This window comes from Rhinoraja longicauda, chromosome 5 (assembly GCF_053455715.1).
Source record: "Rhinoraja longicauda isolate Sanriku21f chromosome 5, sRhiLon1.1, whole genome shotgun sequence".
NCBI lineage: Eukaryota > Metazoa > Chordata > Chondrichthyes > Rajiformes > Arhynchobatidae > Rhinoraja > Rhinoraja longicauda.
This window is the reverse complement of record NC_135957.1, coordinates 85,686,548-85,701,128: the sequence shown is the minus strand read 5'-3', so window position 1 is coordinate 85,701,128 and position 14,581 is coordinate 85,686,548. Positions and strand designations below refer to the sequence as shown.

Below are 14,581 nucleotides of genomic sequence, written 5' to 3'. Positions count from 1 at the left end.
TGGGCAAGAGTGATCATAATATGGTAGAGTTCTTCATTAGGATGGAGAGTGACAAAGTCGATACAGAAACAAGTGTTCTGAACTTAAAGAAAGGTAACTTTGAGGGTATGAGGCGTGAATTGTCCAAGATGGACTGGCGATTGATGCTGAAAGGGTTGACGGTGGACATGCAATGGAAGGCATTTAAAGGTCGCATGGATGAACTACAACAAGTGTTCATCCCAGTTTGGCAAAAGAACAAACCAGGAAAGGTAGTGCATCCGTGGCTAACAAGGGAAATCAAGGATAGTATTAAAACAAAAGATGAAGCATACAGATTAGCCAGAAAAAGTAGCATACCAGAGGACTGGGAGAAATTCAGAGTCCAGCAGAGGAGGACAAAGGGCTTAATTAGGAAAGGGAAAATAGATTATGAGGGAAAACTGGCAAGGAACATAAAAGCTGACTGCAAAAGCTTTTATAGATATGTCAAGAGAAAAAGATTAGTTAAGACAAATAGGGAACAAGGAGATTGCAGACCAATTGAACAAATACTTTGGTTCTGTCTTCACTAAGGAAGACATAAACCGTCTGCCGGAAATAGCGGGGGACCGGTGGTCTAATGAGATGGAGGAACTGAGGGAAATCCAGGTTAGTCGGGAAGTGGTGTTAGGTAAATTAAATGGATTAAAGGCAGATAAATCCCCAGGGCCAGATAGGCTGCATCCCAGAGTGCTTAAGGAAGTAGCCTCAGAAATAATGGATGCATTAGTGATAATTTTTCAAAACTCTTTAGATTCTGGAGTAGTTCCTGAGGATTGGAGGGTAGCTAATGTAACCCCACTTTTTAAAAAGGGAGGGAGAGAGAAAACGGGGAATTATAGACCAGTTAGCCTAACATCGTAGTGGGGAAAATGCTAGAGTCAGTTATTAAAGATGTGATAGCATCACATTTGGAAAGTGGTGAAATCAACGGACAAAGTCAGCATGGATTTACCAAAGGCAAATCATGTCTGACGAATCTTATAGATTTTTTCAAGGATGTAACTAGTAGAGTGGATAAGGGAGAACCAGTCGATGTGTTATATCTGGACTTTCAGAAGGCCTTCGACAAGGTCCCACATAGGAGATTGGTGTACAAACATAAAGCACACGGTATTGGGGGTTCAGTGTTGAGGTGGATAGAGAATTGGTTGGCGGACAGGAAGCAAAGAGTAGGAATAAACGGGTCCTTTTCGGAATGGCAGGCAGTGACTAGTGGGGTACCGCAAGGCTCAGTGCTGGGACCCCAGTTATTTACAGTGTATATTAATGATTTGGACGAGGGAATTGAATGCAACATCTCTAAGTTTGCGGATGACACGAAGCTGGGTGGCAGTGTTAGCTGCGAGGAGGATGCTAGGAGGCTGCAGAGTGACTTGGATAGATTAGGCGAGTGGGCAAATGCATGGCAGATGCAATATAATGTGGATAAATGTGAGGTTATCCACTTTGGCGGCAAGAACAAGAAAGCAGAGTATTACCTGAATGGTGATCGCATTGAATGGCGGTGCTGGCTCGAAGGGCTGAATGGCCTACTCCTGCACCTATTGTCTATTGTCTATTGTCTATTGTCTATTGTCTATTGTGACCGATTGGGAGAAGGGGAGATACAACGTGACCTGGGTGTCATGGTGCACCAGTCATTGAAAGCAAGCGTGCAGGTGCAGCAGGCAGTGAAGAAAGCGAATGGTATGTTGGCATTCATAGCAAGAGGATTTGAGTATAGGAGCAGGGAGGTTCTGCTGCAGTTGTACAGGGCCTTGGTGAGACCGCACCTGGAGTATTGCGTACAGTTTTGGTCTCCTAACCTGAGGAAAGACGTTCTTGCCTTAGAGGGAGTACAGAGAAGGTTCACCAGATTGATCCCTGGGATGGCGGGACTTGCATATGAGGAAAGACTGGATAGACTGGGCTTATACTCGCTGGAATTTAGAAGACTGAGGGGGGATCTTATAGAAACATATAAAATTCTTAAGGGGTTGGAGAGGCTAAATGCGGGAAGATTGTTCCCGATGTTGGGGAAGTCCAGAACCAAGGGTCACAGCTTAAGGATAAGGGGGAAGTCTTTTAGGACCGAGATGAGAAAACATTTCTTCACACAGAGAGTGGTGATTCTGTGGAATTCTCTGCCACAGAAGGTAGTTGAGGCCAGTTCATTGGCTATATTTAAGAGGGAGTTAGTTGTGGCCCTTTTTGCTAAAGGGATCAGGGGGTTATGGAGAGAAGGCAGGTACAGGTTACTGAGCTGGATGATCAGCCATGATCATATTGAATGGCGGTGCAGGCTCAAAGGGCCGAATGGCCTACTCCTGCACCTATTTTCTATGTTTCTATGTTTTCTATGTATCGTGCACACACCCATGTCGACAGCAACACACACACACACCGCACACACACACACACACACACACACACCCCCACACACACACACACACACACCCCACACACACACACACACACACACACACACACACACACACACACACACACACACACACCACACACACACACACACACACACACACACACACACACACACACACCCCACACACACACACACACACCACACACACACCCCACACACACTTACACACACACAGTGCTGGGGCCGCTAAAAAGAAACCCCTGAACTCTAAAACACCCTATTAACACCTGACCAAATGCCACAAAATAAAAAATAAAAATAATATAAATGTATACACTGTCGTACGAGGAAAGATTGGAAAGACTGGGCTTGTATTCACTGGAGTTTAGAAGGGTGAGAGGGGATCTTATAGAGACGTACAAAATTATAAAAGGACTGGACAAGCTAGATGCAGGAAAAATGTTCCCAATGTTGGGGGAGTCCAGAACCAGGGGCCACAGTCTAAGAATAAAGGGGAGGCCATTTAGAACTGAGGTGAGAAGGAACCTTTTCACCCAGAGAGTTGGAGCCGTCGAGCCCAGTTGTACAGGCTCCTAATGAGACCGCACCTGGAGTACTGTGTGCAGTTTTGGTCTCCAAATTTGAGGAAGGATATTCTTGCTATTGAGGGCGTGCAGCATAGGTTTACTAGGTTAATTCCCAGAATGGCGGGACTGTCAAAAGGTTGATAGACTGGAGCGACTAGGCTTGTACACACTGGAATTTAGAAGGATGAGAGGAGATCTTATCGAAACGTATAAGATTATTAAGGGGTTGGACACGTTAGAGGCAGGAAACATGTTCCCAATGTTGGGGGAGTCCAGAACCAGGGGCCACAGTTTAAGAATAAGGGGTAGGCCATTTAGAACGGAGATGAGGAAAAACTTTTTCAGTCAGAGAGTTGTGAATCTGTGGAATTCTCTGCCTCAGAAGGCAGTGGAGGCCAATTCTCTGACTGCTTTCAAGAGAGAGCTAGATAGAGCTCTTAAGGATAGTGGAGTCAGGGGGTATGGGGAGAAGGCAGGAACGGGGGTACTGATTGAAAATGATCAGCCATGATCACATTGAATGGCGGTGCTGGTTCGAAGGGCTGAATGGCCTCCTCCTGCACCTATTGTCTATTGTCTATTGAGCCAGAGAGGGGTCAGCGAGAGAGGGTGTAGCAGAACTCTCGTTAAAGAGAGGAGAACTTCTCCAAAGTAGAAGGTCGACACAAAACGCTAGAGTAACTCAGCAGGTCAGGCAACATCTTGGGAGAGAAGGAATGGGTGACGTTTCGGGTCGAGACCCTTCTTCAGACTGGTGTCAGGGGAGGGGGCGGGACGGAGATAGAATGTAGTCGGAGTCAGGAAGACTGGTGGGAGAACTGGGAAAGGGGAGGGGATGGAGAGAGAGGGGAAGCAAGGACTATCTGAAGTTAGAGAAGTCAATGTTCATACCGCTGGGGTGTAAACTACCCGAGCGAAATATGAGGTGCTGTTCCTCCAATCTACGCTGGGCCTCAGTCTGACAATGGAGGAGGCCCAGGACAGAAAGGTCAGACTGGGAGTGGGAGGGGGAGCAGCACTCAATCAGTACCTCGTAGTCAGGATCGAACCTGAGTCTCCGGCGCTGCATTCGTTGTAAGCCAGCAACTCTACCGCTGCGCCACCGTGCCGCCCTGGAGACCTGGGTTCGATCCCGAAATGTCGCCCATTCCTTCTCTCCCGAGATGCTGCCTGACCCGCTGAGTTACTCCGACACTCTGTGGATAAACACCGTCGATTTGTACCAGCATCTGCAGTTAATGTTGGTGTTTGTCTCCCCCTGCAGGCATGGACAGAGTGCGCGTGGGGGTGATCGGGGCGGGCGTGGTGGGCATGTCGACCGCCGTGTGTGTGGCCCGGTCGCTGCCCGACTGCTCCGTCACTGTGATGGCGGAGAAATTCTCGCCGCACACCACCAGCGATGTGGCCGCAGGGATCCTCAGCCCACACTTCCCTCCAGGTGAGCTGCTCCTGACGGCAGGGCAGCGGGTGGTACTGCTGCCTCACGGGGCCCCACACACGCACACGCACACACACACCCCACACACACACACACACACACACACCCCACACACACACGCCCACACACACACACACACCCCCCACACACACCCACACACACACACACACACACACACACACACGCCCACACACACACACACACACACACACACACACACCCCCACACACACACACACACACACACACCCCCCACACACACACACACACACACACACACACACACCCCACACACACACACACACACACACACCCCCCACACACACACACCCCCCACACACACGCACACACACACGCACACACACACACACACGCACACCCCCCACACACACACACACACACACACACACACACCCCACACACACCCACACACACACACACACACACACACACACACCCCCACACACACACACACACACACACACCATACCACACACACACACACACACACACGCACGCACGCACACACACACACATATGCATGCACGCACCACACACATACACACACACACACACACCCCACACACACCCACACACACCCCCCCACACACACACGCACGCACACACGCACGCACACCCCACACACACACACAGTGGAGGCCAATTCTCTGAATGCACTCAAGAGAGAGCTAGATAGAGCTCTTAAGGATAGCGGAGTCAGGGGGTATGGGGAGAAGGCAGTGGGTTTCCTCCCACACTGCAGGTTTGTAGGTTAATTGACTGGGTAAATGTAAAAATTGTCCCTAGTGGGTGTAGGACAGTGTTAGTGTGCAGGGATCGCTGGGCGGCGCGGACCCGGTGGGCTGAAGGACCTGTTTCCGCGCTCTATCTCTAAAAAAAAAGCCTTTAACAAGGTCCCACATAGGAGATTAGTGGGCAAGATTAGAGCACATGGTATTGGGGGTAGGGTACTGACATAGATAGAGAATTGGTTGACAGACAGAAAGCAAAGAGTGGGGATTAACGGGTCCCTTTCAGAAGGGCAGGCAGTGACTAGTGGGGTACCGCAAGGCTCGGTGCTGGGACCGCAGCTATTTACAATGTATATTAATGACTTAGATGAAGGGATTAAAAGGGTGCTAATTGAGAATGATCAGCCATGATCATATTGAATGGCGGTGTTGGCTCGAAGGCCCGAATGGCCTCCTCCTGCACCTATTGTCTATTGTCTATTAAAACCACAATACAAGACAAACAATTATACAACTATTTTACACTCCCCACCGTGCCCAGAGGTCCCGGAAATCGGCTCGGGCAGACTATCCACCTCATTGGTGACCCTTGGTCTATCCTTGATGGGAACTCTGCTGGCTTCACCTTGCACTGAACGTTCTTCCCTTGTCGTGTATCTGTACACTGCGGACGGCTGGATTGTAATCGCGTCTTGTCTTTCCGCTGACCGGTCAGCACGAACGGGAGGGCCACAGTCTAGGGTCCTTCCGCTGCAGGACATGGGGGGCAGGGTGTGGTAGGGAGAGACGCCTCTCCAAGTAAGGGATACTGGGTACATTTCAATGTAAATTTGGAAAGGAATACCTGTATTAACATAGAAACATAGAAACATAGAAAATAGGTGCAGGAGTAGGCCATTCGTCCCTTCGAGCCTGCACCGCCATTCAATATGATCATGGCTGATCATCCAACTCAGTAACCTGTACCTGCCTTCTCTCCATACCCCCTGATCCCTTTAGCCACAAGGGCCACATCTAACTCCCTCTTAAATATAGCCAATGAACTGGCCTCAACTACCCTCTGTGGCAGAGAATTCCACAGAATCACCACTCTCTGTGCGAAGAAATGTTTTCTCATCTCGGTCCTAAAAGACTTCCCCCTTATCCTTAAGCTGTGACCCCTGGTTCTGGACTTCCCCAACATCGGGAACAATCTTCCCGCATCTAGCCTGTCCAACCCCTTAAGAATTTTATATGTTTCTATAAGATCCCCCCTCACTCTTCTAAATTCCAGCGAGTACAAGCCCAGTCTATCCAGTCTTTCTTCATATGAAAGTCCTGCCATCCCAGGGATCAATCTGGTGAACCTTCTCTGTACTCCCTCTAAGGCTAGAATGTCTTTCCTCAGATTAGGAGACCAAAACTGTACACAATACTCCAGGTGCGGTCTCACCAAGGCCCTGTACAACTGCAGCAGAACCTCCCTGCTCCTGTGCTCAAATCCTCTTGCTATGAATGCCAACATACCATTCGCTTTCTTCACTGCCTGCTGCACCTGCACGCTTGCTTTCAATGACTGGTGCACCACGACACCCAGGTCACGTTGCATCTCCCCTTCTCCCAATTGGCCACCATTCAGGTAATACTCTGCTTTCCTGTTCTTGAGTACAAGCCTAGTCTATCCAGTCTTTCTTCATATGAAAGTGTGTTGAACGTGTAACCTCCGGAAATGTCGGATGGGGTTGTTAAAAAGAAGGTGTTTTGTAAATATTTATTACTTGAATAAAGTATTTTTTGATATATATATTTTTTAATTCCAAACAAACAAAAGCTTATCGCTGTACCTCGGTACAGGTGACAATAAACTGAACTGTAGCTGTGAATGATTGGTTATCTCGTTGGAATTAGAGACGCCGGTGGAAAGTCAGCGGCGATGGTTTGCGGCCACGTTTGCTCACCTCTACTCCATTGCCCGGTCTGCTGAGGCCCCTGACGCTGGGGTGCAGATCATGTCTGGGTAAGCAGGCCACGATTCCCATTCAGGCTGGACAGAGCACACATGCGCCGTACAAACCATTCAGCAGGACCCTTCCCAACAGCGGTCACGGTGGCGCAGCGGTAGAGTTGCCGCCTCACAGCGAATGCAGCGCCGGAGACAAGGGTTCCATCCCGACCGCGGGCGCTGTCTGTACGGAGTTTGTACGTTCCCCCCGTGACCCGCGTGGGTTTGGTTTTCTCCGAGATCTTCGGTTTCATCCCACACTCCAAAGACGTGCAGGTTTGTAGGTCGATCGGTTTGGTAAATGTAAACATTGTCCCTAGTGAGCTAGTGTGTGTAGACAATAGACAATAGGTGCAGGAGTAGGCAATTCGGCCCTTCGAGCCAGCACCGCCATTCACTGTGATCTAGAGCTCTTAAGGATAGCGGAGTCAGGGGGTATGGGGTGAAGGCAGGAACGGGGTACTGATTGAGAATGATCAGCCATGATCACATTGAATGGCGGTGCTGGCTCGAAGGGCCGAATGGCCTACTACTGCACCTATTGTCTATTGTCTATTGATCATGGCTGATCATTTTCAATCAGTACCCCGTTCCTGCCTTCTCCCCATACCTCCTGACTCCGCTATCCTTAAGAGCTCTAACCAGCTCTCTCTTGAAAGCAGTCAGAGAATTGGCCTCCACTGCCTTCTGAGGCAGAGAATTCCACAGATTTACAACTCTCTGACTGAAAAAGTTTTTCCTCATCTCTGTTCTAAATGGCCTACCCCTTATTCTTAAACTGTGGCCCCTGGTTCTGGACTCCCCCAACATTGGGAACATGTTTCCTGCCTCTAACGTGTCCAACCCCTTAATAATCTTATACGTTTCGATAAGATCTCCTCTCATCCTTCTAAATTCCAGTGTATACAAGCCTAGTCGCTCCAGTCTTTCAACATACGACAGTCCCGCCATTCCGGGAATTAACCTAGTAAACCTACGCTGCACGCCCTCAATAGCAAGAATATCCTTCCTTGAATTTGGAGACCAAAACTGCACACAGTACTCCAGGAGCGGTCTCACTAGGGCCCGGTACAACTGCACACAGTACTCCAGGTGCGGTCTCACTAGGGCCCTGTACAACTGCACACAGTACTCCAGGTGCGGTCTCACTAGGGCCCTGTACAACTGCACACAGTACTCCAGGTGCGGTCTCACTAGGGCCCTGTACAACTGCACACAGTACACCAGGTGCGGTCTCACTAGGGCCCTATACAACTGCACACAGTACACCAGGTGCGGTCTCACTAGGGCCCTATACAACTGCACACAGTACTCCAGGTGCGGTCTCACTAGGGCCCTGTACAACTGCACACAGTACTCCAGGTACGGTCTCACTAGGGCCCTATTCAACTGCACACAGTACTCCAGGTGCGGTCTCACTAGGGCCCTGTACAACTGCACACAGTACTCCAGGAGCAGTCTCACTAGGGCCCTATACAACTGCACACAGTACTCCAGGAGCAGTCTCACTAGGGCCCTATACAACTGCACACAGTACTCCAGGTGTGGTCTCACTAGGGCCCTATACAACTGCACACAGTACTCCAGGTGCGGTCTCACTAGGGCCCTGGAGGATAGAGTTAACATGCGGGGATCGCTGGGCGGCACGGACCCGGTGGGCTGAAAGGGCCTGTTTCCGTGCTGTATCTCTAATCTAAACTAAACTAAACTAAAGAGGGCAGGATAGCTGGAATGTTTGAATGCAATTCTAAAGACTTCAGAAGAAAATAATTCTTCACACAGTGAGTGGTGGGTTTAGGGAACGAGGTGCCAGAGGAGGTAGTTGGGGCTGGTAGTTATCAGGAAGCATCACAGCTTGGTTTGGGAACATCTACATCCAAGACCGCAAGAAATTGCAGAGAGTTGTGGACCCAGCCCAGACCATCACACAAACCAACCTCCCTTCCACTGACTCCATCTACACCTCACGCTGCCTCGGCAAGGCCAGCAGCATCATCAAGGACCAGTCTCACCCTGGCCACTCCCTCTTCTCCCCTCTCCCATCGGGCAAGAGGTACAGAAGAGGTACAGATTCAGGGGCAGTTTCTTCCCGGCTGTTATCAGGCAACTGAACCGTCCTACCACAACCAGAGAGCAGTGCTGAACTACTATCTACCTCTTTGGTGACCCCCTCGGACTGGCCGTCCCGCTGAGTTACTCCAGCATTTCCTGTCTATCTCCAATGTATATGTAAATAGTTGTGACATTAATGGTCGTATTTCCTTTCCGTTCAAAGATGGGAGATCTTTAAGGAGCCGCCTGAGGAAAGGATCCCGTTTTGGTCGGACATTGTGCTGGCCTTTCATGTAATGAATGATTCTGAGCTGAAGCTGTTTCCAGAGACCACCTTCGGTTGGATGTACACCACCTTGCTGTGTGAATGTCCCCTCTACCTGCCTTGGCTGGAGAAAAGGTAAGTCTCGACTCTCTGACCACGGAACCCAACGTCAGTCTATACACACTGTAAAGGGCTCGATTGTAATCATAGAAACATAGAAAATAGGTGCAGGAGGAGGCCATTCGGCCCTTCGAGCCAGCACCGCCATTCATTGGGATCACGGCTGATCATCCACAATCAGTAACCCGTGCTTGCCTTCTCCCCATATCAATAGACAATAGACAATAGGTGCAGAAGGAGGCCATTCGGCCCTTTGAGCCAGCACCGCCATTCAATGTGATCATGGCTGATCATTCTCAATCAGTACCCCGTTCCTGCCTTCTCCCCATACCCCCTGACTCCGCTATCCTTAAGAGCTCTATCTAACTCTCTCTTGAATGCATTCAGAGAATTGGCCTCCACTGCCTTCTGAGGCAGAGAATTCCACAGATTCACAACTCTCTGACTGAAAACGTTTTTCCTCATCTCAGTTCTAAATGACCTACCCCTTATTCTTAAACTGTGGCCCCCTGGTTCTGGACTCCCCCGACATTGGGAACATCTCTCCTGCATCTAGCTTGTCCAGTCCTTTTATAATTTTATACATCTCCATAAGATCCCCTCTCATCCTTCTAAACTCCATTGAATACATGCCCAGTCTTTCCAATCTTTCCTCAAATGACAGTCCCGCCAATATGATCATGTCTGATCATCCAGCTCAGTAACCTGTACCTGCCTTCTCTCCATACCCCCTGATCCCTTTAGCTACAAGGGCCACATCTAACTCCCTCTTAAATATAGCCAATGAAATACAGACTCACCACTCCCTGTGTAAAGAAATGTTTTCTCATCTCGGTCCTAAAAGACTTCCCCCTTATCCTTAAACTGTGACCCCTGGTTCTGGACTTCCCCAACATCGGGAACAATCTTCCCGCATCTAGCCTCTCCAACCCCTTAAGAATTTTATATGTTTCAAAAGATCCCCCCTCAATCTTTTAAATTCCAGCGAGTACAAGCCTAGTCTATCCAGTCTTTCTTCATATGTAAGTCCTGCCATCCCAGGGATCAATCTGGTGAACCTTCTCTGTACTCCCTCTAAGGCAAGAATGTCTTTCCTCAGATTAGGAGACCAAAACTGTACACAATACTCCAGGTGCGGTCTCACCAAGGCCCTGTACAACTGCAGCAGAACCTCCCTGCTCCTAAACTCAAATACCCTCGCTATGAATGCCAACATACCATTCGCTTTCTTCACTGCCTGCTGCACCTGCATGCTTGCTTTCAATGACTGGTGCACCATGACACCCAGGTCTCGTTGCATCTCCCCTTCTCCTAATCGTTCGCCATTCAGGTAATACTCTGCTTTCCTGTTCTTGCCGCCAAAGTGGATAACCTCACATTTATCCACATTATATTGCATCTGCCATGCATTTGCCCACTCGCCTAATCTATCCAAGTCACTCTGCAGCCTCCTAGCATCCTCCTCGCAGCTAACACTGCCACCCAGCTTCGTGTCATCCGCAAACTTAGAGATGTTGCATTCAATTCCCTTGTCCAAATCATTACTATACACTGTAAATAACTGGGGTCCCAGCACTGAGCCTTGCGGTACCCCACTAGTCACTGCCTGCCATTTATTCCTACTCTTTGCTTCCTGTCCGCCAACCAATTCTCTATCCACCTCAACACTGAACCCCCAATACCGTGTGCTTTAAGTTTGTACCCCAATCTCCTATGTGGGACCTTGTCGAAGGCCTTCTGAAAGTCCAGATATAACACATCGACTGGTTCTCCCTTATCCACTCTACTAGTTACATCCTCGAAAAATTCTATAAGATTCGTCAGACATGATTTGCCTTTCACAAATCCACTTTCCAAATGTGATGCTATCACATCTTTAATAACTGGCTCTAGCATTTTCCCCACTACCGATGTTAGGCTAACTTTTTCAGTCAGAGAGTTGTGAATCTGTGGAATTCTCTGCCTCAGAAGGCAGTGGAGGCCAATTCTCTGAATGCATTCAAGTGAGAGCTGGATAGAGCTCTTAAGGATAGCGGAGTCAGGGGGTATGGGGAGAAGGCAGGAACAGGGTACTGATTGAGAAAGATCAGCCATGATCACATTGAATGGCGGTGCTGGCTCGAAGGGCCGAATGGCCTCCTCCTGCACCTATTGTCTATTGTCTATTGTCTACCCGACACACAAGGCAGCAACACTACCGCTGCATCACTGAGCACTGAACTACATTGCCCCCAGCGTGAGATTAGACAGCGTGATGCATTCAGTGCCAGGCTTGGTTAAATGAAGAGCAGTTTGTAGTTACTGACCAGATGGCTCAGTGTTAATGTGCAGGAAAGAACTGCCGATGCTGGTTTGCACCGAAATGCTGGAGTAACTCAGTGGGTCAGGCAGCATCTGTGGAGAACATGGATAGGTGACGTTTCACAGAGTGCTGGAGTAACTCAGCGGGTCAGGCAGCATCTGTGGAGAACATGGATAGGTGACGTTTCACAGAGTGCTGGAGTAACTCAGCGGGTCAGGCAGCATCTGTGGAGAAAAGGAATGGGTGGCGTTTCGAGTCGAGACCCTTCTTCAGAACCTTTAGCGTTAACCCAGGAGAGGACGTGGTGGAGTCGCAGGACCAGGTGCTGCCACCAGGTGTCACACTCGAGCCTCACCAGTGGCAGAACCCACTCACTGTGCTCATTGTCAACAGTGTGAGCTGCCAGGCAAATAGTAACTCAGCGGGTCAGTCGGCATCTCTGGAGAGAAGGGATGGGTGACGTTTTGGGCCAAGAAAACCCTTCTTCACGTCACCCATTCCTTCTCTAACGTGTCCAACCCCTTAATAACCTTTTATGTTTCGATGAGATCTCCTCTCATCCTTCTAAATTCCAGTGTATACAAGCCTAGTTGCTCCAGTCTTTCAACATACGACAGTCCCGCCATTCCGGGAATTAACCTAGTAAACCTACGCTGCACGCCCTCAATAGCAAGAATATCCTTCCTCAAATTTGGAGACCAAAACTGCACTCAGTACTCCAGGTGCGGTCTCACTAGGGCCCTGTACAACTGCAGAAGGACCTCTTTGCTCCTATACTCAACTCCTCTTGTTATGAAGGCCAACATTCCATTGGCTTTCTTCACTGCCTGCTGTACCTGCATGCACTAGGACACCCAGATCTCGTTGTACGTCCCCTGTTCCTAACTTGACACCATTCAGATAATACTCTGCCTTCCTATTCTCACCACCAAAGTGGATAACCTCACACTGATGCAGGTTAGGGGTGTTCAATGCATTTTGGACTGACGATGTATTTGATTCCGGGTGGGTTTATTGTGACGTGCCCCTTGGTATGTGGAGGAGCTCCTGTGTTTGGTGGAGGTAGCGTTGCTGATTGTGATCTTGGTCTGCAGGTTGCAGGAGGCGGGAGGCCGCACGAGGACGGGGAAGGTGACTGACCTGTGGGAGCTGCGGGGGCAGTACGACGTGGTGGTGAACTGCGCGGGCATGGGAGCGGGGGCGTTGGCGGGGGACCCGCTGCTGTACCCCGTTAGGGGGCAGGTGCACAAGGTGCATGCCCCCTGGCTCAAGCACTTCGTCCGCCAAGGCGACGGCGCCACCTACATCTACCCCGGGGCCACGGGCGTGACTCTGGGCGGCACGCGGCAGGCGGGCGACTGGCGGCTGGGCATGGACGCGGCCGACCAGCGCGCCATCCTGGCCAGGTGCAGCGCGCTGGAGCCCAGCCTGGCCCGCTGCCGTGCCGGGCCTAGCGCCGTGGGGCTGAGGCCTACTAGGCCCGTGCTCAGGCTGGCTGCCGAGAGGCTGGAACGGGGCCAGGGCGCCCTGCCGGTGGTCCACAACTACGGCCACGGAGGGGCAGGGGTCACCTTCCACTGGGGCACCGCCAACGAGGCAGCCCGCCTGGTGGAGGAGGTCGCCGGACAGATCAGACGCCAAGACACCCACACCTCGTCCAAGCTGTGATGCACCCCCCACACACCACAACACACACACCCACACACTCCCCCACACACCACAACACACACACCCACACACTCCCCCACACACCACAACACACCCACACACCACAACACACCCACCCCCACACACCCACACACTCCCCCACACACACCCCCACACACCCACACACCCACACACCCCCACACCCACACCCACACACACCCACACACTCCCCCATACACCACAACACGCCCACACACCACAACACACCCACCCCCACACACCCACACCCACACACCCACACACTCCCCCACACACCACAACACCCCCACACACCCACACACCCACACACTCCCCCACACACCACAACACCCCCACACACCACAACTCACCCACACACCCCCACACACCACAACACGCCCACACACCACAACACAACACACCCACCCCCACACCCACACACACCCCCACACACCACAACACACCCACACACCCACACACCACAACACACCCACCCCCACACACCCACACAACCCCCCCACACCCACACACACACCCCCCCCACACCCACACACACACCCACCCCCACACCCACACACACCCACACACACCCCCATACCCACACACCCCCACACACCCACATACCCACACACACCCACACACACACACACACACCCCCCCCACACCCACACACACCCCCCCCCCACACCCACACACACACACCCACACACCCCCACACCCACACACACCCACACACACACCCCCCCACACCCCCACACACCCACACACCCACACACCACAACACACCCACGCCCACACACCCACATACACCCACATACACCCACACACCCACATACCCACACACCCACATACCCACACAACCACACACCCACAGACACCCCCACAGCACGTCCAAGCTGTGACACACCACCCCACACCTCCCCACACCACACATCCCCACCCCTCCCCGCCCCTCCACAGCACTCTGTCCCACTGCCCACACGCTACATCCTGCCCCACACTGCGGCACTAGGTGCAGGTTTATTACAGAATCA

At 51.1% G+C, this 14,581-nt stretch overlaps 1 protein-coding gene across 1 annotated transcript; it reads left to right on the top strand.

The window, feature by feature from the left end:
* The first annotated feature begins 4,239 nt into the window (after nt 1-4,239).
* LOC144594075 (D-aspartate oxidase-like) lies at nt 4,240-14,156 on the top strand. Its single transcript, XM_078400262.1, has 4 exons — nt 4,240-4,411; nt 7,050-7,158; nt 9,419-9,595; nt 12,977-14,156. Exons 1-4 carry the CDS (start codon nt 4,240-4,242, stop codon nt 13,548-13,550), a joined length of 1,032 nt encoding a protein of 343 aa, XP_078256388.1. The 3' UTR covers nt 13,551-14,156.
* The last annotated feature ends 425 nt before the right edge of the window (nt 14,157-14,581 follow it).